Genomic DNA, 25,527 nt, shown 5'->3' with positions numbered 1-25,527 from the left:
AAAAAAAAAAAAAAAAAAAAAAAAATTAGATATTATTTTGCTGGTGAGTACATGCCAAATATGTAGGCCAAATATGTAGGCCATCCATGGAGATAGTCGAAAAGGTACTTGTACGTAGCAATGTAGCAATATAAGATATGCAGGATAAGGTACATGAAAAGTAGATATGTAGCAAGGTAGGAGGTAGGCATATTGCTTACTTCACAACGGCAGGTATGCATGGTTGCTTCTAGGTTCTTTACTTACCGACGCGATCCTCCGGAGCTAAGTTTAAGGTGGTTGCGTTTGCCCCACCCCTCTGGCACCGACCGAAAGGCATGCCGCAAAACCCCACCACCAGGTTGAATGACATTCATTCGCAGGACAAGTTGATTGATGGACTGACTGTACATTGTGCCCAACGTTCAAGCGCGACTACCTCCACGCACCTTTGTAGAAGCACCCAACCCAGAGCTGGCGATTGCATCAAACCACAATTTGCGACCGAGACTCTGGCATTCACAAGTAAACTGGGCATCCTCAACCAACTAATAATATTACATCCCCTCTCTCTTCGATAGAGCACAAGTTGCATTAGTCAAAGACCGAGGCCCAACCAAGCTCCACCGAGCGGCCAAATCGTGTCGGTCACCAATATGGGGGTTTCTGTGATTCAGGAGCAACGCGACAGTCGGTCACCCCCCCGAGAAAGGAGAGAGCGCCAGAGCCGCATTGAGGTCGTACTGGAAATGGGCTTGCGAAACAAGCAGCTGACCACACTCTTGGAGAATCAGTTATCGTCGAGACCATAAAGAACATCACCCAAGGCGACGTAGGTTTTCGAATCCCCAACAAGACGCCAGCAGTTGTGTCGCTCGGTTGTCGCATTGCATTACCATGCCCATTGGCTAATCCCATACTGTGCAGTGGAAAGTCCTCGTGATCGACGAGCAATCCAAGAAGATCATTGACAATGTCGTCAAGGAAGATGACATCCTCGACAAGAATATCGCCAGTTCGTTCCCGCCCCAATACGATACGCCATCCCTTGGCGCTGGCTTCTGCCCGTGTTCTGCGGCTGCGATACTAATGGACGAACCAACTCGCAACCTCCGCCATGTGCAGATATTGAGCGGATAGAGGAGAGGCGCGAGATGAACCCGACCATGGACGCCATATACATACTTTCCCCACTGCCTCACATTGTCGACTGTCTCGTGGCCGATTTCGACCGCCGGAGGTACAGAAAATCGTTCCTCGTGTGGACGGGTGTCCTTGACCCCCAGCTGCGCCGCCGTATTGACTCGTCGCCTGCCGCCCGCGATCTCAAGGCCGGCTTCGAAACCCTCGCAATAGACTTCTACCCCCGCGAGTCGCATCTAGTCACGTTCAGGGACCCCTGGAGCTTTCCCATTCTTTACCACCCGGCCTGCAACCATCTCGTGAGGGACCACATGGTGCAGTTGGCGCAAAAGGTGCGTTACAATTCGTCGGTGTTGCCTTGGGACGCCTGGCCTTGGCGCACCCCGCCACACTTCTTGTACTGACAGACAGGGGCGATGGCAGATCGTTGGTGTTTGCGTGACCTTGGGCGAGTTTCCCAAGGTTAGGTACTATCGCCCTCGGAACCCGACGCACGAGGCGAGCGTTCTTTGTTCTCATCTGGCCCGCTTCGTTCAAGAGGAGCTCGAGGAATATGCCCAATGGAACCCCAATTTCCCACCGACCACGTCCCGGCCTCAGGGCGTTCTCGTTGTCACCGACAGGTCTATGGACTTGATGGCTCCCCTTGTCCACGAGTTCACTTATCAAGCCATGGCGCACGACTTACTTAACATTTCAGACGGGGAAAAGGTCACATACCACATGACTATCAACGAAGGCAGTGCAAGGGCGGAAGAGAAGGACATGGAGCTGCACGAAAAGGACAAGGTTTGGGTCGACAACCGGCATCGCCACATGAAGGACACTATAGACAAGCTCATGGGGGATTTTCAAAAGTTTTTGGATAAAAACCCGCACTTTCGAGACGAAGGCAATGGCGACGCAACCAATCTCAATGCCATTAAAGACATGTTGGCGGGCCTGCCGCAGTTCCAGGAGATGAAGGAGGCGTACTCTCTACATCTCACCATGGCACAGGAGTGCATGAACGTGTTCCAAAAGCACAAGCTGCCCGACATCGCATCAGTCGAGCAAACCCTCGCCACAGGCCTCGACGAGGACTTTAAGAAACCCAAGAGCATCTTGGACCAGGTGGTGCGCCTGCTGGACGACGAGGCAATCCCCAAGCCCGATAGGTTGCGGCTGATATTGGCCTATCTTATCTACCGAGACGGTGTGATCCCCGAAGACGTCTCTAGGTTGCTTCAACACTCTCAATTGCCGCCACAGGACAACGAGGTGGTGACCAATCTCGAGCTGCTGGGTGCCCGAACTACGCATGCGCTCAAGGACACGCGGCCGCCTCCACCTCCACTCTTCCCCATCGATCTCAAAACCCTTAACCAGAGCGAGGAGTACGCCCTCTCGCGTTTCGAGCCGGCCGTAAAGCACATGCTGGAGCATATTTGCAAGGGGACGTTAGATCAGACCGTCTTCCCGTATGTCAAGCCGCCGTTGGACCCGAACGAGGATATGGTGGCCGGTCAGGGCTCGCTCCGAGCTGCGAAGCCCAGTTGGGCTGGCGCCTCTCGACGGACGACCGAAAACCGACAACGGATCCTCGTCTTTGCGGCAGGTGGTGCAACGTATTCAGAAACACGTGCATGCTATGAAGTATCGGCAAAGTACTCCAAAGACGTCTTTATGATCACAAGTCACATGATGAGCCCGAACTTGTTCATCCGCCAGGTCACGGATCTATCGGCAGACAAACGTCGTCTCGATCTGCCCCAAGAGCGGCCACGGCCGAAGGCACCCGCACACCTTTTCGAGCGCGAGAGGCCTACACCGCCGCCAATGGGGATGGGCGGCCCAGGACAACCGCCTCCACGGGGAGGAATTCCTGGCATACCACAGCAGAGCGGTCCCGGAGGTGGCTTGCCGCCGCGCATGGGAGGAATGGGAGGAGCGCCGCCTCGCCCGCCTCCTGCGGGCGGAATGCCCAGCAGGCCAGGGCCCCAGCCTCCCACGGCAGCCATGGGCCAGATGAGCATGGGTGGTCAGCCATCAAACCCGCAGGACGAGTGGCCTTCATCCGGGGCTGGCAGGCCAAGCCCTTCCCCCGCCCCTGCCCCTACTCCTGCCCCTGCCCCTGCCCCTGCCAAGCCAGAGAAGGAAAAGAAGAAGCGTAACATCTTTGGTATCAAGAAAGACAAAAAGGAAAAGTCATGAAGATGGGAGCTCGACTGGTTATTTTTCTGAGTTATTTTTCTGGGCTGGGCTGGGCTGGGGGCCTTTTTGGCTTTTTTTCTTTCCCCCTTCTGGTATTTTTTACCCTTGTTCTCCAGTTTTGTTCACTTTTGCTGCAACTCGCTGGCGGAGAGCAGTGTCGCTTGGTTCATTGGATAAGCAGCATGAAGCACGGCGTTGTTTTTGTACTTTCTGTTTATCCTCTTGTTTCGTTCTGTTCCGGTGTTCTTGTGGTGCGCCAGAGGGTTGTATTGGCGGAAGAAAAGTTTACCCCCTTTTTCACAAGGCAGTAAACGATCAGCGGTCGACGGCAAAAGTAGCCAAGCCATGACCGATGGCCCATGCGGTAAATATGGATGATTTTATGCTGCATACTGATTGATTGATTATTCACGTGGGTTGGTAGCTCATGAGGTGATAGGAACTTGATCTTCTGTGCGTGTCAGATGTGCAAAGGAAGAGCAACTCGCTTAACTTTCGTGCTTTTTTTTGCTTGGTGTTACATGTTGGCCGCCACTAGATGCCAGCCTGTGGGCTTCCTCCTCATCACAAAGTACCGAGAAAATTGCACCGTTTCGTAAACTCAAAAAGACGAATCCATTTTTTATCGCCCATAACCCCCTCACTCTAGAAGATCGAACATAAGAGTCAGTTGCTAAAGGAGGTCATGCTGTCACAAGATGGAAAGCCATGATAATAAAAAGAAGCCTCATTCCATAAACGAAACGAAGAAAAAAAAATAATATAAACACCCAATTATCAGGTCGCCTTCTTGGCGAACTCGACTCTGAGAATGAGATGCTTGAAACCCCAGCCGTCCATCTTGTTGCACGCCTTGACGGCGTCTTCTCTGTCTGCAAAACTGATAAAGGCGAAACCCTTGGCCAGACCTGTATCCCGGTCCTTAGCCAAGAACACTCTGGTGACGCGACCAAAGCGCTCAAACATATCCCGCAGCTCTTGCTCCTCTGCCATCTCAGAAACCTGTTGAGAGAAGAATTATTGAGTCAGTACAACTGTTGAGGTAACGAACCTAAAAGAAAAGAAAAGGAAAAGAAAAAAAAAGACAAGGGGGTTACTCACGTTGGTGACGCGCAGCGTGGCGAGGTCGTCGCGCTCGCCGTATTTGCCGCCGGCGCCTCCGCCCATCTTCTCGCCCTCCTTGCGATCTCCACGCAGAGCGGGCGGCACGTACGAGCCCTTCTTGGCACCAGCGCCGCCGGCCGCACCAGGCGCGGACAGGATGCCACCCTCGTCGTCGCCGCCGACACCGACTCCGCCAGCGGGCGCGGCCTCGCCGATGGGAGCCATGGTATCCTTGTAAGGACAGCGGGCAGTGAAATGCTCTCCGTTGCAGATTCTGCACTTGACCTTCTTGTCCTTGAGCTTGTCCTTCATGGCGTTGGCGTTGGCGTCCTTGCTCTCGTCCTTCTGGTCCTTGCGCCAGTTGGCCGAGGGGCGGAAGATGATGTTCTCGCCGACCGAGGTTGTGTCCGAGGCCGGGCCCGGGCCGTCCTTGGCCGACAGGCCAAACTTTTCCCACTTTTTGCGCTCGGCCACGCGGGGGTTCACCACCTCGCGGTGCGTCGTCAGCCGCACCCGCCGCGTCGTCTTGACCTTTTGGCCCTGGTCGTTGAAGCGCCAGCTGATGATGGTCTTTGTGCCGTCCTTGTTGACGATGGTCTGGGGGTCGGGCAACCTCTCGGTGGTGCCGTCGTCGATGTCATCGTCGTCGGCCCATGCCTTGACGGGCCTGTTGAGAGATGTGGTAGTTTTTGGTTAGCTTTTATCAGGATCGTTCGCAGATTGTCATGTCAAGTCTCGCCTGGCAAGCGACTTTTTTTTTTTTTTTTTTTTTTTTTTTTTTGGTTGTCTTGTTTCGTCGAGCCGTTTTTGACGAGCAATCCCAGTGCTGCGAGGAATGTGATGTGTAGCAAGGGTGACCGGCACATACTGGACAGGCTTCGCAACTGAAGCCATCTTGAGATTTGTCTCTGTTATTTTTTTCGACGACGGCAAGAAATATGATATATCTCGAATTTGTGGCAAGTAGAATGTCGGGCTTTCTACCAATCTGGGTTCCGTCGGTTATGGGTGGCAGCAAATGCGATTGCCCAAAAGCTGATGCCGTGGTTTGCTTGGTGTGATCGTGGAAGTGGTGGGGTTGATTTTTGCGGTCCCACCAGCAATTATTTTTACTCAGCTTCTCAGTGTGGCGTTGGCTAACCACATTGGCTGTGCAGGCTGTTCATGGACTGTGGCGGACTTCAAGCTTTGAGACTCCAAGTCGGTATTAATTTGATGATGCGTTTGCGGCTAAAATAACCACAACCCAACAATCAAATTGTCGGCAGGAGCGAGTGGGTTCTCATAAAACTATAAAGCAGCAAAAATCAATAAAGGTAGCTCTCCTGCTCTGTGCGGTTTTCAACGGCTTTGTGGCCTGTAAATCGGGACAATGTCATACAACTCAGGCACATCTTGTCGTCCTAGCCCCGGCGCCTGGCAATTAGATTTTCAAAATAGCTGCAAGACCAACTGCAATATCGGGCACTTATATCTGTAAAGATATTCATAAATTTGTGGTTTGTTTCTACAAATCTCCTTTTTTCTTTTCCCCTCTTGATCCATTTCCCATCTTCCATTGCAATCAGCCCGTTTATTATCTGCCTGATTTTTTCGTTTGCTTTGCACATCTCTTTCCCCTGACTATACATTTACCCACGATGCGCATTTTGATCATTGCCCAGGCTGTTTTTGGCCTGCTCGCTGTGGGCACTTCTGCCCTTCCCACCCCAGCCGCTCGAGGGGGAGCATCCCGCTTTCCCCGTCGGCAATGATTTTGATGCTGGCGATGTCGAGGGCGCCAACCCAGCCCGTCTCGAAACACGCAGCAGCCCCAAGCCACAACGTGTCTGGACCGATGAAGACTATAAACCGGGCCTACATCTTTTTTTTTTTTTTTTTTTTTTTGCCCGAAATGCGGCGAAGGTCTTATCAATAACAAGGACAAGACAGAGCATGGGAGCGCGCACCCTGTTGAGCGGGCTTGGTATAAAACTAAGCCGGACCAGGAGGACATTGCTTACATCCGCAACGCAGGCAACAGGACGTCCGGGCAATACCGGAACGTCCCGCCTGATATGGCATCATATTTTGCTGCGCTAAAAAGATATGTACCCGAGATATGGTAGAACGGAGAAAAAGAAGGGTCTTCTTGCGAAAACTTCTAGGCCTTCATGAGAAGAGCCTCATGGGTTGCCCTGTGCTGCTGATTCGGGCGTGCATAGTGGGGACGGCCACACAGGTTTAAGTAGGCTTGGGCTTTGTTGAACAAGCCATTGGAAATCTGGTACCTTAACTTATATTATATATGTTTATTCTTTAGCTATAAAACTTCGCACATCTGAAGCCTATCACCAGGTCTAGTCTGGTTAACATCCTCCCTCGTCACAAAAACAAGCGACACTATTAAGATGGTGTTGATTTTGAACTTTCTTTTTTTTTTTTTTCTACATTTACGTAGCTTCTCTTCTGCTCCATCACAGCACGCTTCCAACACGTGATGCATTCACAGGTCTGACCTTTGCCACGTTGTTTTGGAAGAATCAGGCAGAGCTTTGATATATATATTTTTTTGCGCGACCATGACCCCATTGATCTGGAACCAAAGGGCCAAGCATGTTGCGCACTTATTAGTAGTATCCCAGTAGGACCCGCCATTCCTTTGCTCATCGCCGATGTTCCTAGGCCATTAGTTATATCTATGTGCCACGTATGTAGTAGTTCCATCAGCGGAACCTTTGTTTTCTTGCTGGTTAGCATAACTAGTATACAAATGAAAATTGATTGGGTATATAGTATTGTAAATGGTCATGGATACAAGTCAGTACTGAGATGAGAAAGGAAAAAGAAACAAAAGAGACAGGGTATGAGAAGAAGATAAGCAAGTCATTTACATCATCAGTTTATCGTCAAGGCTCAGATCGCAACGGTCTGCGCTCTTCTCCCACGCCCTTTGGTCCCCTGCGACGATGGTATGGGTGGCAGTGCACAGGTAGGAGGCGGAGCTGGCGGAGGGCCGTCTGCAAGATATTTTATGCTTTGGCGCCTAGGGAGTGCCATTGTGTCGAAGTCAGCCCGCAAATTTAGCGCCGATGACGAATTTCGCATCGAACGTTGTCGCGTCTGCTTAGGCTGTGATGTGGGCGGTAGAGGAAGTGGACGCGTTGGTGGCCCTTCCGTCGGCGGCGGCGGCGGCGGCTGCTGTGGCGACAGCTCCTGGGGATTACCATTGTAGCATACTCGCCCAAAGCCCACTTTCGCCCCATCTCCATCGCACCCACGATCAAACATGCTCACCCTTCGGGAACGTACGCTTGATCGAGGTGGGCTGCGATGCTGCGGTGTTGGCGAGCCACGAAAAGCCGCCGCGGACGAAGCGGCACGTCCTGAACGACCTTGCGGATCGGTCTCAGACATTGTAGAGACGCCTGGCGATGCAAAAGACCTTCGTCTGACACAGCCGTGTTCAGCAGTTGCGGCTTTTGGGGTATTATTACTACGGTTCTGTTGTCGACCTTGAGAGTTTGGTGAATGGCGAGGCATCCTGCTGGGCATGAGAGCGTGTACACTGGCGCGTCTCGCAGGTTCATCCGTATGCGTCACCTCCGGCGGGGCCAAAGGCGGCTTTGTCGAAGCCTCTTGAGCCCAGATCTGGAATATAGAGCGTGGTTCGGGGCTATGTGCACCTACCCCCCACTGCCTGTTGTCGCCGTTTTTCTTCCTCGGAACCCCTGGTGGCGAGATTGGGGAAGGGTGATCGGGAACAACAGATAGTGGCCTGGAGAATCCCAATGTGGGCGGGGGTCCCTTTTTCGAAGAGGGTCTTGGTGGCGCTGACAGTCCCGTTGCATGTGGTGACAGTTCCAGCGCGGGCTCCGGAGACGAGCCGGGGCTGGAGATCACCGAGAAACGCTTGTTTGCAGAGTGCGGCATGCTGAAGTTCCGTGTGCAATACGTATTTGTCACGCTTTGCTGATGGCCATCTAAATGACACGTTCTGCTGGATCGTGAAGATTGTGCTTGCGGTATCACCTGAAGATCTGTAAAGGGGTTGGCAGCCTGTATCGAAATCCTTCTTTGCAGAATCGCCTGTGCATTTGGCCTCGGTTTTGCTTCCGTCAGCGTACCGTCGTTCGAAAACGGACCATCCTCAATTTGGCTGGAAAAGCTGGTTCGACTCGGCGAGCACGCCGGCGATGTGCCCTCCGAAGTTACAAACGTTCGCTGGCTCGAAGAGATGAAGGACAGCCGATTCGAACCATCCCTTAGGTTGTCCAGCTGTCTCCCATCATGGGAAGTCGTGCTGTTGGTTGTCGACAATTCGTCAAATGACTGATGATCCGTTGCCGCATCCAAGTCGGTCAACAGTGTGGATTGCGCATCCTGTCCGTTACTGTGTCCATCATTACCCCATGGGTCCCCGCCGTCCAATACTGGCGGTCGTGCAAAACGTTCGGGGTCCCTGAGTACCAGGGTTCGTTGACTGGGCTGCGTCCGGAGTTCGAGTCTTTCTTCATCGGCCTTGGGCTTCCCGGTCTCGGACAAGTTCTTCTTGCCACCCAAGTGCTCTATCTCGCGACGAAGAATAGCAATCCACTGATCCATCTCTTCGGCGGACTCAAATACCATGAGGAAGTGTGAAGCCTGTCTCCTCTCGGGCCCACGGAACGGCAGCCGGGACAGGATCGAGGCCCGAGGGTCAGTGGTCGCAGTGCCGTCAGAGTCCATAGAAGCTGATACTTGGACTACCCAGTGCTTTCCGGGAATGACGTCGCTGGCGAAGGCAACCGAGTCCTTTCCCAGGGGAAGAATCTTCTCTGGAAGTCGGTCGAAGGAGCCCTCGCCAGAATACTGGAGTAAATAGCCCGATGTGACCAAGATGTAAATCTTGGTCGTCCAATCAGTCTTCAGAAAGTTTCCTGAGCTAGCTCGTCGATGTTTCCTTTTCCCCTTATCCCAAGCCCTGTCCGGAACGGGCTCGACTTGATCGGTAGTGCTTCTTCCATTCATGCGAAGGATGGCCTCAGCTGATTGGGTACAAGCCGGAAGTTCAATGTATCGTATGGCCTGGGGATAGCCTTGGAACAACGGCGGCGGGTCCCACGTTGCCAAAGCTCCCCTTGTCGATCTTGCGGGAGGCAAGCTGGGAGGATTCGGTACCGGCATACTATTATTTGTAAATGAAGGGCTCCTACTCGGTTTGGGTGGAGGAGGGGGTGGCCTGTGATGACCGGGCGATACAGAGAGCTGGGATGGGATAGTTGGATCGAGCATTGCGGTCTCGGAGCGAGTAGACTGAAGTGCATAGGGCCAATTGCTAATCTCGGCGAGGGATGCACGTAAACCACCCCTTGGAGGTAGCTCCAGGTCTCTTACCGAGGATGAGAAGGCGGGTTGCGGTTGCGGTTGCGGTGATTGTTGCGGGTGAGGCAGAGATAAATCAACGGTGCTCTTCTGGCGGCTAAACAGGCCGAGGAGCTTGGAATCCCGACGGCGGGTCCTTTCCGTATTGGGTCGGAGGGGAGTGCGGTTCTCGTCACCAAGAGCCATTTTCTCCAAGTCCGGTGGTCGAAGTCGTCGACTATGCAGCTGACTGCTATGGAGTTGGTCCAGGTGGGCGAAGGAGGCTTGTGAAGCGTTGGGGTGGTCCATTTTTGTTTCTCTCGAGCAAAAGACTCTTTCTTCTGAATCGAAAGCGTGGGAAGAGTAAAAATGCGAAGAGAGCTTCCCGGCGCCCGAAATGCAGCCGTCGCACGAGCACCCCGGTCAGTCCAATGACGGCACCGACAAGGCAGCAGGAGCGGGCAGCGGCGTCAAGAAAGTCGTATTTTAGCGAAGAGGATTGTTAGACATTGCTGCCAATCGTTGGCAGGTGGAATGCGGCACGTGGCGATGGTGCCACGACAGAAGATAGCAGCAACCAAGTGAAGGACGGCGAGTTGACCAGGTCGGAGGATTGGTGGGTGCGATTGACTCTCTTTTTTCTCTCCCTAGTTTCCCCTCGGCCCTCTATCCCTTTTTCTCTTTCTATGCTCCTTGCTCCCTCGCTTCGTTTCGTTTGCTGTTTTTCTTTTGTTGCCCTCGGTCGGCTTTTATGAATTGAAAGGAATTGGGATGCAGGGTGCGTGTTAGACGTGTTTCGAATGTCTGCACAACAGAAACAACGGAGCCTCAAGGTCGGCAGATAGGATCTTGGTGTGAAGCCCCTGTTTCGTTTGATGAATAGCCCGGGGAATACCATTCAAACCCAGGCACGGCTCGCTGGTGACGACTAGATTCAGACAGGGAGGAACAGGAAGGTGAAGGAAAAGCAGGGCAACAGTGGCATGGCGCGTGGGGGATCCGGCAAAGGGGGCGTCGGGTAATATACCCAGCTGGCTCCGGAATAAACAAGCATCAAGGGATCAAAAGAGGAAAAGCCAGAAGTCGTAAGCAACCTAATAAAAAGCAAGCCGAGCTGCATGCGGTTTGATATTTAGTCTATTGTATCCGCCCGGGCGCGCATCTTGTGTTGTTGTACACTCACTCAAAACAAACTACCGGTAAGTGCCATACATATTATTTACCTGGCTTACCTTGAGAGTAACTACCGTGCTGTACATACAACCATATCAAAGAAAAAAAAATATTGACGGCACGGGATGGGGACTAGCAGCGACAAGAAACAGCGGTAGGACCTTCCCTCCCTTGCTGCCCTTGTTGTTTTGGTGCGTTGCATAGCCGCACAGTCGAGGGGACACCCCCTTAGCTTCTCGCAAAGAGAGAAGAAAAAAGTTCCAAGTCAAGTTCGACCAGACTTCTCCCGCTCTGTCCTTCACTCCATTGACTCCACTCAACCTCGATTCGGGAAACTGCACGATTGGGCCCCACCAAGCTACAGGCCCAAAGCAGACGTAAGCGGGCCGCCCGGACCAGGGTGTCCCGGAAAAAAAGGACCCCACGAGTCCATGTCGCACAACTGAAAGAGAGGGCGGCTACCAGCTGTTCACGTCAAGGGCGAGGATAGCAAGAAACTTGCTTTTCCCCTTGCCGGTGGGCACTGAGAGAGCATGGGATGAAGGATCGCTTTTTTTTTTTTTTTTTTTTTTTTCCCTCCCTTCTCTCTGGTGGTTTCCAACCAGTAGAATCCGCTGGGTGACCAGTACGAAGCAGACAAGCCCAAATCCCTATGCTAATCCATCCTGCATGTTATATCATGATGAGCTCCATTACCAGTGGCCGCTGGTGTGATGACAAGGGTCGGTGCAGCCAACTCATCCCGAGCACATGTCCATTTCCCATGCTATGAGGTTGCGACCCCGGGGGATGCTAGGTTTTACGCGCCCAGATAAAGCTCACCTTGCGCAAAACTAACTAGGCACCTTGCTGTATGAAGATCTTGTACCACGATTTTCATCTAGTGTCACTTGGTTCCTATTGTTACCGGGATCTATTAATGTTTCTTTACTTTTATTTCATCTTGTTGGCCCATTGGATGAATTTCACCTCGGCTGCCATGGTGACAAGAGATGAGGGGTGTTGCTTACTACATATAGCTGAGGCCGCATGCAGAACCATTAATTACCTGCATATCTATCTACCTTGTACAATTTATTCAGGTGAAGCGACTTTGAATGAATGACAGGACCAACGTCGTTAAGTGCCCAGTGGGCAAACTAGCAGGGGCCGCGTCAAGCTCCATCGAACCATGGCAAGCCCCAGCAGTAGCTGGGGTATCCCAGCCTTGCGGGGAGAAGCCAAAGTGAATAAGCGATTAAGCGGGTTCAACTGACTGTTGAGAAAAAAAAAAAAAAAAAAAAAAAAAAAAAAAAAAAACACACCACCCACCGGGAAACTTCGCCACCAACCAACAGCCCGCATTTATCATCCTGGGCACCCTGACAAGACCGGGTAGCTACCCGCCGCTTGAGCACCACAATGTAAACGCGCATCAAATCAAGTCACCATACCGATGAGGTGACGTGGTTAGAATTAATTGTATGTATTAATTGTGCTATCCATACTATTGCGTTGTAGCTTATAAAAGGTGTTATAGGGTACTTATGATGAGTTATGAAGTCTGAAGTACCAACCAACAAAACGGCAACACCCATGATCCCTGGTGGTTACTTGGTTTGTTCAATAAATCGGTTGGACGCGCCCACTCAACAAGGGAAAATTTTCATGTAATCCGTCGGCGAATATCAAACGATGTAGCTATGAAAGGGAAGACTTTTTTTTTGCCTGATTTTACTGGCGAAAGGGTGAAAGGTCGTTGGCATCGTACCATTCCATCGCACAGTTAGTGGCAGACGGACCCTAAAATGACTTGGCCCGACACGTTTTCCAACCTCCAAACGTCAAAGTAGATAGGTACATGACGAAGCGATAGACAAGTCTTCAACAGATACGACTTATGGGCACGGACATCGCCATGCTATCTGTTGTTGTCTGTTGTTTTTCGGTTCTCTGCTTGTGATTTACAAGCGGTCAAGACCATGGCCTGAGCACGATGTCATGTCCGGATTTCGACTGGAGCAAGTGGCAGGCAAGGCGCCATGGTAAAATACAGTACATAAAAGTACCATGGACGGACGGTGTCTAGATGGGCAGTTAAGGCTCTCATCCACACCTTGGATGAGGCTAGTTCTTGCTTTTTGAATCGGGCGTTTTACGAGGTCTTCCGAGCGACTTGCCCGGTGGTTCTTACAATATGCAGAAGAGCCTAAGGTCGGTTCAAATGGATGGTTTGTATTATTTTCTCTTAGCCCAATAGGGCGGCAAGTTCCCAATCCAATACCTTATTATTAGATACTATTTATTCATTCCACTCCCTTCCGTCCCATGGATGGAACGTACTGCGATGAGAGCTGTCAATATTTGAACAAGCGGAATTTTCTATGGAAACTTGATGGTCATCTTGCAGGGCCGTCCTCGCCTCGGTTAGGAGGACCTAGTCAAGGCTGGCCCAACGTATTGGGATACCCCACAGTAGTGCAACAAGGGGGACGAATGTGGGTTTGACGCCCTGACACATAATGTTTGAAGATATGTAGGTAATAGGTATTAAATGCTTTTAGGCGCTTTAATGCAACAATCACTCCTCAAAATTTACCTACTGTAGTAAACGGTCTTTTCATCTGGACCAGTACATGCTTACCGAAACCCTGCAAATCAGGTTCCTATAGTACTATATAAACGCTCGGGCTAGCTTGTTTACCTACTGTAGGGATGTTTTTAGTGCTGTAGCACAGGTTCCTGCAGTAGCTTCGGAAGACAAACTAAACCCATCATTCGCCGGCGATGACCAAGGAAATGCACAGCTTCTATTTCTAGAGTCTATGTCAGCACGAACAAGCCCCTTGGACACCGTTGGCTCACCTTTCCCGGCAAAAAGCAGTCATGTCTTGGGCTGCTGTTCTAGATAATTTAGCTCAAGGGAACAGAGACAATGGCCGTTTGACGATATGCATAACAAAGCTAAGGTGACTGGCACACGAGCTGCTAAACTAGGCATTAAACATATCTCTAGTGTTCGGACTAGAAGCACATGTCCAAAATGGCATATGACCCTTGAAAAGCTACCTAGAATGAATTTGAGCTTCGAGAGTTCGGATGTGGTTTGTCCAAAGTAAATCACCAGTAATGTAGTTGCTACCGAGGCGGTGCAGGGTAGACAATGTAGCTGGGCAGAGTCGAGCCCAATTGGGGTTCCAATGTTTCTTGAAGCCTGAAGTGTCATATTGTCCTTTGTCTTGGTATTATTCTCTTTTCTACCCAACGAAGCCACTGCATTTGGTTTAGATCATCGATGGCTCCGACTGTCCACACATACTATGTTGTCTCGCCAAAGAACTGGATTGCCTTACTTATGCGTTGGTGTTTCACTTTGCTTCCGTCGCGTATTCAAGCTTACTGTTTCTCCAGAAAAGTTTAAGGCCGCCGGCGTTAGTGACTAGTTAAAAAATTATGTTTGACTCCATCCATATAGATAACCCTGGAGTGGTGTATGATATCGCAATTCCCTCTTTGTCCGTTTTCAGCCCAGCAAATTATCACATTGTCCCATGACGCGTCTCGGGCCAGATGAATGTTTTCGAAGGCGACGATTCTTTTTCAGCTTGCTTCGGGTCAGCTGGACTGCAACCTCTGCCCATCATGCCATTTCAAGCATATCGACGGCATGATAGAAACTCATCAGCCAGGATGTGGATCCGAGGGAAACTGCTGTCAGCCCACGAAATGGATCTGGGTCTGGACGGAGCCCCGCTGTCAGGTGGGGGCCTCACGTTACCACATACCATAACCATTGCATTCATGGATAGCTCCTGGACCCCGCAGCATACACCTACGTAACCGCTGCAACTCAGACAGGCAATAGCTACCTAACCTTAACTACCTACCTTAGCCAGATAGGTACACATAGTTTGAAGTCGTGAGCTACCTCATCAACCATCTTTAACCTCGTCAGATCAGGACTTTAAACCCATCGAAATCATCCAAACAGAAGATGTGAAGGTTGATCAAGTTGACTGCCCACATTACGAGACTGCACACAACTCAACCCGCCAAGCAAAAATTCTGCGATCATTTCAGCTCCTCGTCTCACCCTACCTGCAGAGTTGCCTACTTAGGTACCTTATTTACCCTGGCTACCTAGCTGCGCCCCTGAGTACACAACCTGAGAAAGCCGACATGGCGACCAACAACGGTTCGGCGGAAGAGCGCAACACGCCCTCTCCATCTTCTCGTCCGGGCAATAGCCTCCAGGCAGCTGCCACAATGAATGCTGGGCTCCAGCAGGAGAACTCTAGAGGTAATACGTTCGCCGCGGCTCGCCCCGAGGATGCAATTAAGCAAGGTTCGTCTGAACTGACTCGTCATCACGCATCAATTTTGGCCAGGATCATTAAATGGTTCCCTTTCGAGGAACAGCCTTCATTCGCCACATGGTCGGCGTCGACGCTCGTCCATACTCATGAACCTGCAACTGAACGACCCCAGCCTCCCAGCGCCTGGTGAGATGGTGGCGGATCAGAATGGATCCAGCCTCCATATGCCTCCGTCTCCACGATCGCCAATCATGATTGGCCGGGATCCGTTGAACCGTCACGGTCGACAGCCAAGCTTGGGCGAGATACATCAGGAGTTTGAGGCCGAGACCGAGGCTCATGTGGTATGTGCATGTCTGCAAAAGCTTGCTTCTTTGTGTTTGCGTTTGCGGAAACTTGGTTAACGCTAAGACCTGTGGAAATAGAACCGACTTCTACAAGTTATACGCGACCAGCAAATTCAGCTCCAACAAGCACAGGCTCAGGGACATCTGCCCCATGTGGCCACCGGCGATGATGTCGCCGTCCAATCTGGACCGCCGTCCTCCTCGCTGCCGTCGGCCACACAAGCCTCAAGCATGCTCCCGCGCTCACCTGTACAGGCTCAGCACCGGGGTTCCTTTGATTTCACGCGTGGGGACATTTCGCAGAGAACCCCAAGCTATAGTGCTTCTCCCAGGCTCCGCTCCACTTCCATCAGTGGCGACAGTGAACACATGGCCCTGGGTGGACGTGACGAGAGTGCGTTCTATCAGGCTGAGACTCAGATGCTCACCAGAGAGAATCAGATGCTGCGTCATCGAATTCGTGATCTCGGTATGAACTCACTTCGTCTGCGCCGCGCTTTTCGGTGTAATGCGCAAGATCATTTCTAATCTGAATTTCTATGCTTATAGAGCGACAACTCAGCGAGCTGGGCAGCAGCCCTGGTGCCGCTGCCGTACCCCATGAACCATTTCAGCACTCCCACCTCACCCATTCCACCTCGGCAGCTGAGGAGGACTCTGCGAATGCTAGCCGATCACTTGCTGGCGTGGCTGCGACCCCACCTTTGGTAGCTGATGGTACTGGCAAGTGACGTGGCTGGCGGCGCTCAGCAAAAAAGCTCTCTTTCAGAGCCTGCCGTACACATCCCTTGGTTCAAGATTTCTTGCAACATTTCTGATAGATTTTCTTCTCGTTTCGGGTGTCGTGGACCTTTTTTTTTTTGTTTGCGAAGATAATGACCTCTGGGCGGGATTGCTCCCCTTACTGATTCTTAGATTATACAAGCAGGTTTGGGTTGAACTATTTTGACTTTGAGGAACCAAAGTTTTATCCCTTTTCAGGGTCTCTTGATTGTATGGTATTGTGCAAATAGATTGGCGTTTTTTTTTTTTTTCCTTTCCTTTTTTTTTCCTATGTTGGTAACCTGATTGGCATTGCAGGTTTTATCATCCGGGTATTTTATGACGATGCATGCTCATTGACAACCATCCTTCTTTTGGCATGAATGGCAACCTGGCACAGGTGTGGAGGCTGGAATATATTGTGTCTCAAGGTCCAGTCTTAGCATCGGTGCATGTGCGTGTGCATGTCTCGTAACAATTAAGCATCACAAGTTCCCGGATCAGCAAGAGGTTAAGAGTAGCATCGTGATGATGATCCAGTTCCAAGTTGTCTAACTGATGGAAATCAAATGTCTCTGAGTCTCTTTCCATTTGTTTGCTATGATTTGGTTTATTTCTTTAATAGCGAAGCGACTCCATCAATGAATATCCAGTATTGCGTATCCAAGAAAAAAAAAAGAAAAAAAGAAAGTATAACCCAGTACCCTAAAGAGTAGCCCACGGCACATCAAGCTGTGGGGTATTTGAGAATGGAATGCAATGATGAATATATAGAAAGAAACGGTCATGGCAGTCGATCCATGCCGTCCGCCCCCCCAAAGCAAGCAAAACGCCCCCAATGTCAACCACTAGAAATATCCGCTATGAAACCCCCGCGCGCATGTTTCAAGCACGGCGAGCCGCCAGGCGGCGTTCATCTCTCGTAAGCCTCTTGGGCGCAGAAGACGAGCTCGTCTGTTTGGGGACTCGGATGTCCTTAATGTCGTTGCCGCGGAGGGGCGGGGCAGCCGCGCCAGCCAGAACGCCCTGGATCGTCTCTAGGGCGCACATCTCCTGGCCCAGGCCCGTATCGTTGTCAAAGGCGCCGGTCCACCACCTGTGGCTGCACTGGGAGCCGGTGGCGCCGCCCGTGCACGTCGAGGCGGCGGCCTGGGCCGACGGGAGGAGGAGCGACTCGACGGCGGGGCGGATGGCGGGCTGCATCAAGGTCGAGGCCCACATGAAGCGTGCCAGTTGACCCTTGTGCGACTTCATGTCGACGTTGCAGGTGCCGCCGGTCTCGCAGGCCGGTTCATACAGGATGTTGGAGGCGTTCGCGGTCGGGCCAAAGTAGGCCTTGCTGGCTTCGACAAACTTGCGGGTGCGATCACTCCATTTGGTGTCGCTTGTAATGTTGGCCAGCATGGCGGCGCCGTACATGTAGATGCCGTTGGTGTAGGTGAAGGACACCGGGTTGACCTTTTTGCAGTCTTCCCGCTTGTCGGCGCCGTCGAAGACGTGGAAGTTCTCATCTATAAAGCCGACGCCCGTCGACCAGTCAAAGATCTTGTTTGCCCAGTCCATGTAAGTCTGGTTGCCGGTGGCGCGAGCCAGGCGGGCAGACAGTTGGAAGAAAGCTCCGTTGCTGACGCTGTTCTTGTAGTTGAGGCCGTTCGGGTTACTGGCAAATATCTGCCACAGAAGACCACCTCCACAAGTAGACGTATCCCACCTGCTCGCCAGTGACGCATGGATGTTTTCGCTCATCTTCAGCCACGATGGAACGTTTGATTCTGGTTGTGGGAGGTTGCGCTCAGCTGCCGACATGACAGCAAAGCCCCAGAATCCAAGATCGTCATTGCCCATCTGTCCCTCGTGTGCAGGGCTCATGAAGTCATATTTCGGTCCGGTTTGCGCAAGTAGGGCCGTTGCGATGGTTTGGTCATCTGGCCAAGCGGATCAGTATAGGTAGGGTTACCGGACAAAAAACGGTTGGACTGTCGGGTTTTTGGATGTATCGATGCAGGATTTGCTTAGGTATGGAGATGAGAAAGAAGAAGACTTACAGCTCTTGTCCCCTGTGTAGTGGCTATAATCGCTCATGGCACCAAACAAGGCACCGGATTGCCACCACCAATAAGGAGAAGCAAGGTCAACATATGCCTAGAGAAAGTCTTGTATTAGCCCCGTAATTCTATCCAACTCTATGGGGTACACGCCATACTTACCGTTGACGAGCCCTTGTAATATGACATGGTGTCCGCCGCGATGGTCTTGACAACAGCCTGAACCGAAGCAGACTCGGAGATTTTCAAATCCTTTGGCACCGCGCTGACTGCCATGGCTGCTACACGAACCGACTTCATGAATTGGACCATTTCGAGAGAAGAAAAGAAGCGACCCGTCGCTTCGAGCTGGGCAAGCCAAGTATTTAAAGAAGAGATAAAAGTCGTTCTGATGATCAAAACAAATCAGATGCCAACGCGAGGCAGGGAATGGCCTCAACCTGAGTCTTGGAGTAGAGCAAATTTTGGTATGATCTGTTTGCTGATCCGTCGATGGCTGTCGTTTTTGGCGTTGAAGATGTGGGCTGACGATGCTTGCAGACGTTTCGAATGCAAAGGTTACGAAGATGAATAAAAATAGGATATCAAACCGGGGGGTGAACCAAGGAACAAATGAGCTCTGCTCCGCTTGCGGCTGCGCAAGTATAGTCGAATGACAAACGAATGGAAAGTGAGTGATTGCCGGTCAAAAGAGGGACACCGCGAAAGACAGAGTACAACGTAACAACGAATGAGCTGTGTACCTTATGATGGTGCAAGTGAAGAGAATGTAGGGTAAGTGACAATAAGAAAAGGACGGATGAACCGGTGGCCATCATGGAAGGCCTTTCGCGGGATCCGGGCAAGGGGGGCGCCTTTACTATCTTTAAATGGCGGCGGTGCCATGGGAAAATGGAGCCTTGATCCGCCCAATCCATGAACCGCGGGGATTTTTTGTAAAGGGGGTGCGGGTAATGCTTTTTTTTTTTTTTCTCTTCCCTTTTTTCTTCTTTGGCCCGACCGCCTGACCGAGCAACATCTTGTCTCGCCCATGTAACCCAAAATAACAAAGACCACAGTGATCAATTAACTAACCGCTCTAACCATTTGTTAATAAGTCATGGACCAAGGTGATCATCTCGAATAAATTGATTGAATTGATTGCGAGTATGCAGAGCAAACCGTAAACCATCAACACTGACCATAATCAGGGAGGCAGCTCTCGTGTGCACAGACAAGCCGAGCTTGTTTTCCCCTGGCGTATTGCAGATCATCCAGGGGTTTCCCACCTGCGAGTAAATTTAACTTGGAGGTAAAAGAATTAAGATGATTCGCTCGGGGGCTAGTAGCAGTAAGTCGAGAACGGCCTAATAAACAAAGAGCACGGCGGGTGGCGGGCTTGTGCGGTTGCAGTCTTGATTGGTGATGGACGATTGATCTCCACGCACCGCGATCTTTGGCTGCTTGGTGAAAATCCCTTGTCTTTCCTGGGGGGCGCTTTACCAGTTAAGGAATCTCGGCCCCGCACCTGCGCTTGAAACTTGAAACAGAGTGTCGTCTAATTTTGCTTGCAGACGCCGCCGCGGCGCCTCCAAGTACTTAGTCGGACACTGCTCGATGAGGTAATGTCGGATTGGTCGTCGTCCACCTGAGACCACAGAACGAATAGAAGCCTGTGCGTCCGCATCCACCAATTCCAGGAGAGTGACTGCTTTACTGGATACTGACGGTGGTTGAATGAGATCTGCCGAGCACCACGCGCGCTTGCACTGTAGAAAGAAGCTTCAAACCCCCACAGGTCTTCGGGAATCAAGACACTAAAAGGATCGTAGGATATGGTGCCCACTCAAGTAAGCGACTGAATACACTGCAATACTGAATTTAATCAATTTGCAACGGAATTGATAGAGTATTGTTAAGTTCCTTATGCGCCACCGCCATACATCGCTACATCATACAGATTCTGATGGACGTGGGGGATCCAGATGAGTAAATGAATATGTGCGGGAGTTCAGGCTTGGCAGTACAGGTGCTGCACAAAGATGAGGTGGCTTGGGGGAGTGGGGCCCTGTACTGTATACGGGAAGGCGCAATTGCACTGATCAATGCATTCGTTATTGGATTTGGTCCCATTAATAGGAATGGAATCTTGGGCTCCTGTCAATCGAATGTCATCTAGTCAATTTCTGGCGACTGCGCCACGTTGCAGCCTGCAAGGTACAGTAAGGTCAGCCAAGCTCCAGGGAATACCTTACCGGCCCAACGGAGGGTTTGGTTCGGTTTGGTTTCCCAATCTTTGACCGTTAGTCTGGATTCAGCACCACTTTCAAATTTTCATCCCAACTGGATCGATCAATCAGACACGGTCTAGATATTACTGACAACCAAACAATTCAAAGGCAACGTGATTTTTTTTTTTCTTTCTCAAAAACAACAACATAGACAGGTATATTCGAGCTAAAATTCAACAAACGGACAGTTGCTTGTTCAGTTCATCATGTTGCAAAGGACAAATCTTGACCCCGCCGTTTCTGCTACTGTAGTTACCACGTTGAGAGATAGTCACACTCGCACTGAGTGTTATTTTACTTTGCCGCGACGGACTTTCTTTTGGGGGAACGTCGCACGAAGCCTTTAAATTATTGTGCATCCTCGGCATTGCAATTTTGACGACCAAGTCAATCTAGACATGTCATGACGTTTTGGTATAGAAGTTGACCGTCTAAGTTACCGTTGCCTGCTGATTTGGTGCAGTTCCCTGCCACGGGCAGCACAGCCTCGATTCTACAGCCCTTTGGCTGACTATAGCGCAGTAAGCTTGTAAGATCCTACCCCTATACACTCACCAAATTTCCCGGCCGATTTTGCCGTATAGGGAGGCTGTATGTTGTACTCTTGCACCCAAGATGGTAATCAGGATCGTACATGATGAGCCAATGAGATGTCAGATCTTTACAGCAAAACTTGAACATAGCCCTGGTTGCTGGGTTAAGTACTAGCTATGGTCCGCTCGTGAAGATCCAAACGTCAACAACATAATTTTGGTCAGGTCTATCCTCTTGCCCTTTGCCCTTTGCCTTTTGCCTTTTTACCTCGTTCAAAGCCTTTCCCGGTGCAAAGTGACGGCTGCGCAAACAACCAGCTTCAAGTTGCTCTACCAACCAACATTGCCATTCTCGACATAACCGTCCTCATAAACCTACCAACGCAGAATAAAATGCATGGCCACATTTCCTATATGCTGCCCCTCGTGGGCTCTGTTCTTGCCCAGTCAACGACCACCCTGGTGGTCTCAATGCCGCAACTCAACATGAACAGGACATGGAGCGGCTCAATCGTCAAGGCCGACAAGACCCTGACTGAGATCGATATCAAGTGCGGCGCTCCAGTTGCCACCGCAACCATCAGTGCACCGCCCTGTCAGTTTACCAATGGCATCCGCGTAACCCAGGGTCCCTCGATATGGGGCTACTCTCTTGAAAGCACCGACTCCAATGTAGCCAGGTAAGTTCAAAATAGAATAAGGCCTACGGCGGCTGCTGCTGCTGCTGCTGCGGTTGACCTTCCCCTGAAGAGAAAAGAAAAAAGCATCTCAAACGCGCTAACACGAAACCTCCCGCTTTTTTTTTTTTTTTTTTTTTTTTTTTTTCAGGACATATCATGCGACTTGCTCCTTCAGCGCGTCCAAGACCATGACATGCTCGGGCTCTGTGGTCGCAAAGGTGACCGAAGGTTCTTCCACGGCAACCCACACCTCCACAGACGTTCGGACCGTCACCGACCCGGCCATGTTTCCCGTCACGGCCACCATTACCGCCGGTGCGGACAAGGTCGCCTCCGCCACTGCCGCCCCCTCAAAGACCAGCACCGGCGGTCTCCCAAAGATGACCCAGAACGCCGTTCTTGCGGGCGTGGTTGCCGTCGTCGGTGGCGTAGCTATGATTTGAACATAGTGATGTTACTTGCTTGTATTTTGGCGCGGGGTTTGGGGTTCTTTCTTCTTGGGTTGGTACTTTTTTGTTTATTTATTTATTGCATAGCAAAGGCGCTTCTTTTATACCCATTCTTTGCAGAGAACTTATGTCTGCACTTTTCACTACTTCAGCCTTTGGAATCTATTCTTTTTTTTTTTTTTTTTTTTTGGTCCTTCAACGATAAAATCAATAAAAGTCATAGATAGCAAATTTGCTTGGGCAAAAGCTCGAATACTCGGTTGCCCGTGAAGGCCATGGAGAATCCAGTCTATTCGAAAAGCTGATTGTTTATCTCTTGTCATCAAAGGAAAGAATCACAACATTGATAGTCTGCCCGACTATTTTTGACAAAGCTATTACCAAAAGTGTATATGTGCAAGATTGTACAAAATAAAACACAAGATCAAGATATAGTTGCGATGTCCGAGAGACTGTGGTCTCACTTGCTGAAGCCAACCTCCCCTCTGGAAAATTTGGCGTGCCGCCCGAATCCAGTCAGAGAAGAAAACAGATAAAAAATCATGCAAGTCTCGACATGAAATCGGTGCACATAATGACCGAGAAGACCGCGTCATCTGCCCCGATTAGCTAGCGCCCTTTTCGTTTTTCCCCCACCCGAAACTTACATAGCTTTTATAGTACAAGTCTATCTATACATTTCATAGTACAATGAGAAGCTCATATTTACATATCGGTGCTTCCCCGATCTCCTAGATTGGATACCCACCTGATCAAAAGTTCGCACGACGAGGACCTTTGTCTGTGAAGTCACGACGATCGCTGAATCCACGGCCGCCCCGATCACCACCGAAGTCACGGCCGCCCCGATCACCACCAAAGTCACGGCCGCCGCGACCGCCCCCAAAACCACCACGGTCACCGCCAAAACCCCGGCCGCCGCGACCGCCTCCGAAACCACCACGATCACCACGACGGTCGCCACGGTCGCCACGGTCACTACCGAACCCACCACGGCTGCCTAAACGTTGGTCGATCTCATAGCGCATGGGAGTACCGATGTTTACATCAGAGAAGTTGTAGATGCCTAATTTGGCAGCCTTGTCTGGCGAGAATGGGGGAGGCGCGTCCCAGCCCCACACGTTCTTCGTCATACTGTTTAGTTCAGCGTAAACGGTTCTAATGTTGCGCTTGTTTGTTTTTGTAAACTGCACATAGTATGACTCGGCAAGAAGACCCTTGGGCAGGGCTCTGGAAGCGAGTGCAACCTCTCGGTACGGCTCAGGTGCCTCCTCCAGGCTACGAGGCGGCACAGCGAACTCGGCAACCTTGATGTCAGAGGAGCGCTGGATCGGGAGATCGCCCAGTGTATACCGAGCGTCACGCAATTCATAGTGAGGCACGAATAGCCAACCCTGTCCGTCCTTGCCCGCACGGCCTGTCCTGCCCAGACGGTGGATATATTGTTCTTGGTCTGGTGGCAGGCCGACCTGGATGACGTGTGTCACGTTGGGGAAGTCCATGCCACGCGCAGTCACATCAGTGCTGATCAGGAGCGCAGATTTGGCCCTCCGGAAGTAATCTGCTGCATTTGTCCTTTGACGCTGGGTCAACTGAGCGTGAATGTGGTAGATTTCTGGAAGGTCGGGAATCCGCTCGGCGAGTTCTCGGAACAGCTCCCCAGCCATTGCAACCATGTTGGTGAACGGCATGAAAAGGATAGCCTTGAAAGGTGGCTTGGAAGGGTCATTCTCTGCAGCCCTGGTCTCTTTCAAGATAAGCTCGAGTGCAGCAGGAATGAGGTTTTCAAATGATGAAGTTGGCACGATGAACTGAGGCACCCTTTCGTGAGTCTGGACCTCATCTGCGTTCACTGTCTGAACGAATTCGAAGTTTTTCTTGTCGACATACCACCGAGCCAGGCCCACAACATCTCTAGGAAGGGTGGCAGAAAAGAGAAGAGTCTGACGTGGAACCTCTTGACGATCTGGAAGCATGTCGACGATTGACCTCAACTCATTCTCGAAACCAACATCAAGCATACGGTCTGCTTCGTCAAGAACCAAGGCTTGGAGATTGTTTGCATCTATTCCAGATGACGGATCATTTAGAAGATCGTTCAGGCGGCCAGGAGTTCCAACCAGCAGATGGCACCCTTCCATATGTATCTTGCGAAGGGACTCCCGCTTGCCAGTGCCTCCCACCGCAATCTGAACCTTGATACCGTTGTGCTTGCAAAGTTTAGTGGCTTCTTTGCCAATTTGCTCAGCAAGTTCGCGGGTAGGTGAGATGACGATGGCCTTGACGCTCTGGCTACGTGAAAAGTGTCGGGACCGTCCCCCCTGGGCTTTTTTCAACGAAGGATCGGCGTCGAGAATCTTCTGGAGAACGGGAATCAAAAAGGCAAGAGTTTTGCCTGTTCCAGTTTTTGCTTGAGCAACCCTAAAATGCGCGGGTAGAGTCAGCCACGGTCTCCGAGTTATACGTGTAGTCCAAGCTGGAATTATACTTACAAGTCTTTACCCTTCAACGCAGGAGCCAGTGTCATTGACTGAACATCCGTCATGTTCTCGTAGCCCATGTCAACTGTAATAGCCTTTGTTATGCTCTCGTCGATGTTTGCCTTTGTCAGGTCTGAGAACTTTGTGATGGTGGCCGACTCATGCTGCACACTGCGCTCTTGCTGCGCTTCAGCTCCGCTTGTGAATAGACGAGAGGTCTGAAGGAGCAGTGACGGCCTAGCAGGACGCCATAGCCCAGCTGCTAGAGTCGGACGGCATTGCTTGGACGCTGCCGCTAGAGGGACTGAAAGTGATGATGGTATCCTCACAAGACGTGCCTGTCTTGAAACTGAGGATCTGAACATTATGGGCAGATGTTGAGGGAGATGATCAGTGCGGCAAAAAGCGATCAAGGACCAAAATGCTCAGTCGTCGAACGGACGAAAGAGATGAAAACAAAAAAAAAAAAAAAACTGGCACAAGAGTGGTGATATTACAAAGAGGCAGGAGAGAAATCTTGAATGATGTAGAAATGAACGCGACCAATCACTCAATGTATGATGAGTTGGCCAGATGAGAAGAAAAAAAAAATCACCAAGTTGGCACCTTCTCTGCGAGGAAAACAAGGAGAGGAAGCGTTTGAGAAAATGTTGTCGCGGTGGCGCTGTAGAAAGTTTTTTTTTTCTACCTCTCTACCTACCTATGGGCAGCAAATTGTGATCAAATTCTTTTCCATTTGCTACAGGGATTTT

General features: G+C 50.9%; 7 protein-coding genes across 7 annotated transcripts; 3 read left to right on the top strand and 4 right to left on the bottom strand.

Annotated features, from left to right (window-relative positions):
* Positions 1-635: 635 nt before the first annotated feature.
* PpBr36_01738 (uncharacterized protein) lies at positions 636-5,116 on the top strand (the record flags this gene model as incomplete). Its single annotated transcript, XM_029888922.1, has 6 exons — positions 636-669; positions 774-811; positions 907-994; positions 1,105-1,454; positions 1,546-3,308; positions 4,927-5,116. The coding sequence occupies 6 exons, from the start codon at positions 636-638 to the stop codon at positions 5,114-5,116; spliced, it is 2,463 nt and encodes an 820-aa protein (XP_029751951.1).
* Positions 4,093-10,050, bottom strand: PpBr36_01737 (uncharacterized protein; the record flags this gene model as incomplete). Its single annotated transcript, XM_029888921.1, has 3 exons — positions 4,093-4,317; positions 4,417-5,086; positions 7,496-10,050. 3 exons carry the CDS (start codon positions 10,048-10,050, stop codon positions 4,093-4,095), a joined length of 3,450 nt encoding a protein of 1,149 aa, XP_029751956.1.
* A 5,022-nt stretch (positions 10,051-15,072) lies between these two features.
* On the top strand, positions 15,073-16,287 carry PpBr36_01736 (uncharacterized protein; the record flags this gene model as incomplete). The annotated part of the gene is made up of 4 exons (XM_029888920.1): positions 15,073-15,193; positions 15,282-15,553; positions 15,635-16,025; positions 16,106-16,287. 4 exons carry the CDS (start codon positions 15,073-15,075, stop codon positions 16,285-16,287), a joined length of 966 nt encoding a protein of 321 aa, XP_029751957.1.
* A 916-nt stretch (positions 16,288-17,203) lies between these two features.
* Positions 17,204-18,675, bottom strand: PpBr36_01735 (uncharacterized protein; the record flags this gene model as incomplete). Its single annotated transcript, XM_029888919.1, has 3 exons — positions 17,204-18,243; positions 18,364-18,460; positions 18,526-18,675. 3 exons carry the CDS (start codon positions 18,673-18,675, stop codon positions 17,204-17,206), a joined length of 1,287 nt encoding a protein of 428 aa, XP_029751958.1.
* Positions 18,676-19,684: 1,009 nt separating this feature from the next.
* PpBr36_01734 (uncharacterized protein) lies at positions 19,685-19,900 on the bottom strand (the record flags this gene model as incomplete). Its single annotated transcript, XM_029888918.1, has 1 exon — positions 19,685-19,900. A coding segment is annotated over one exon (216 nt), but the record flags the coding sequence as incomplete, so codon positions are not given.
* A 1,659-nt stretch (positions 19,901-21,559) lies between these two features.
* PpBr36_01733 (uncharacterized protein) lies at positions 21,560-22,289 on the top strand (the record flags this gene model as incomplete). The annotated part of the gene is made up of 2 exons (XM_029888917.1): positions 21,560-21,846; positions 21,995-22,289. The coding sequence occupies 2 exons, from the start codon at positions 21,560-21,562 to the stop codon at positions 22,287-22,289; spliced, it is 582 nt and encodes a 193-aa protein (XP_029751952.1).
* Positions 22,290-23,047: 758 nt separating this feature from the next.
* Positions 23,048-25,140, bottom strand: PpBr36_01732 (uncharacterized protein; the record flags this gene model as incomplete). Its single annotated transcript, XM_029888916.1, has 2 exons — positions 23,048-24,716; positions 24,788-25,140. The coding sequence occupies 2 exons, from the start codon at positions 25,138-25,140 to the stop codon at positions 23,048-23,050; spliced, it is 2,022 nt and encodes a 673-aa protein (XP_029751953.1).
* Between the last annotated feature and the right edge of the window lie 387 nt (positions 25,141-25,527).

This window comes from Pyricularia pennisetigena, chromosome 2 (assembly GCF_004337985.1).
Source record: "Pyricularia pennisetigena strain Br36 chromosome 2, whole genome shotgun sequence".
NCBI lineage: Eukaryota > Fungi > Ascomycota > Sordariomycetes > Magnaporthales > Pyriculariaceae > Pyricularia > Pyricularia pennisetigena.
This window is presented reverse-complemented; position numbering and strand designations above follow the sequence as displayed.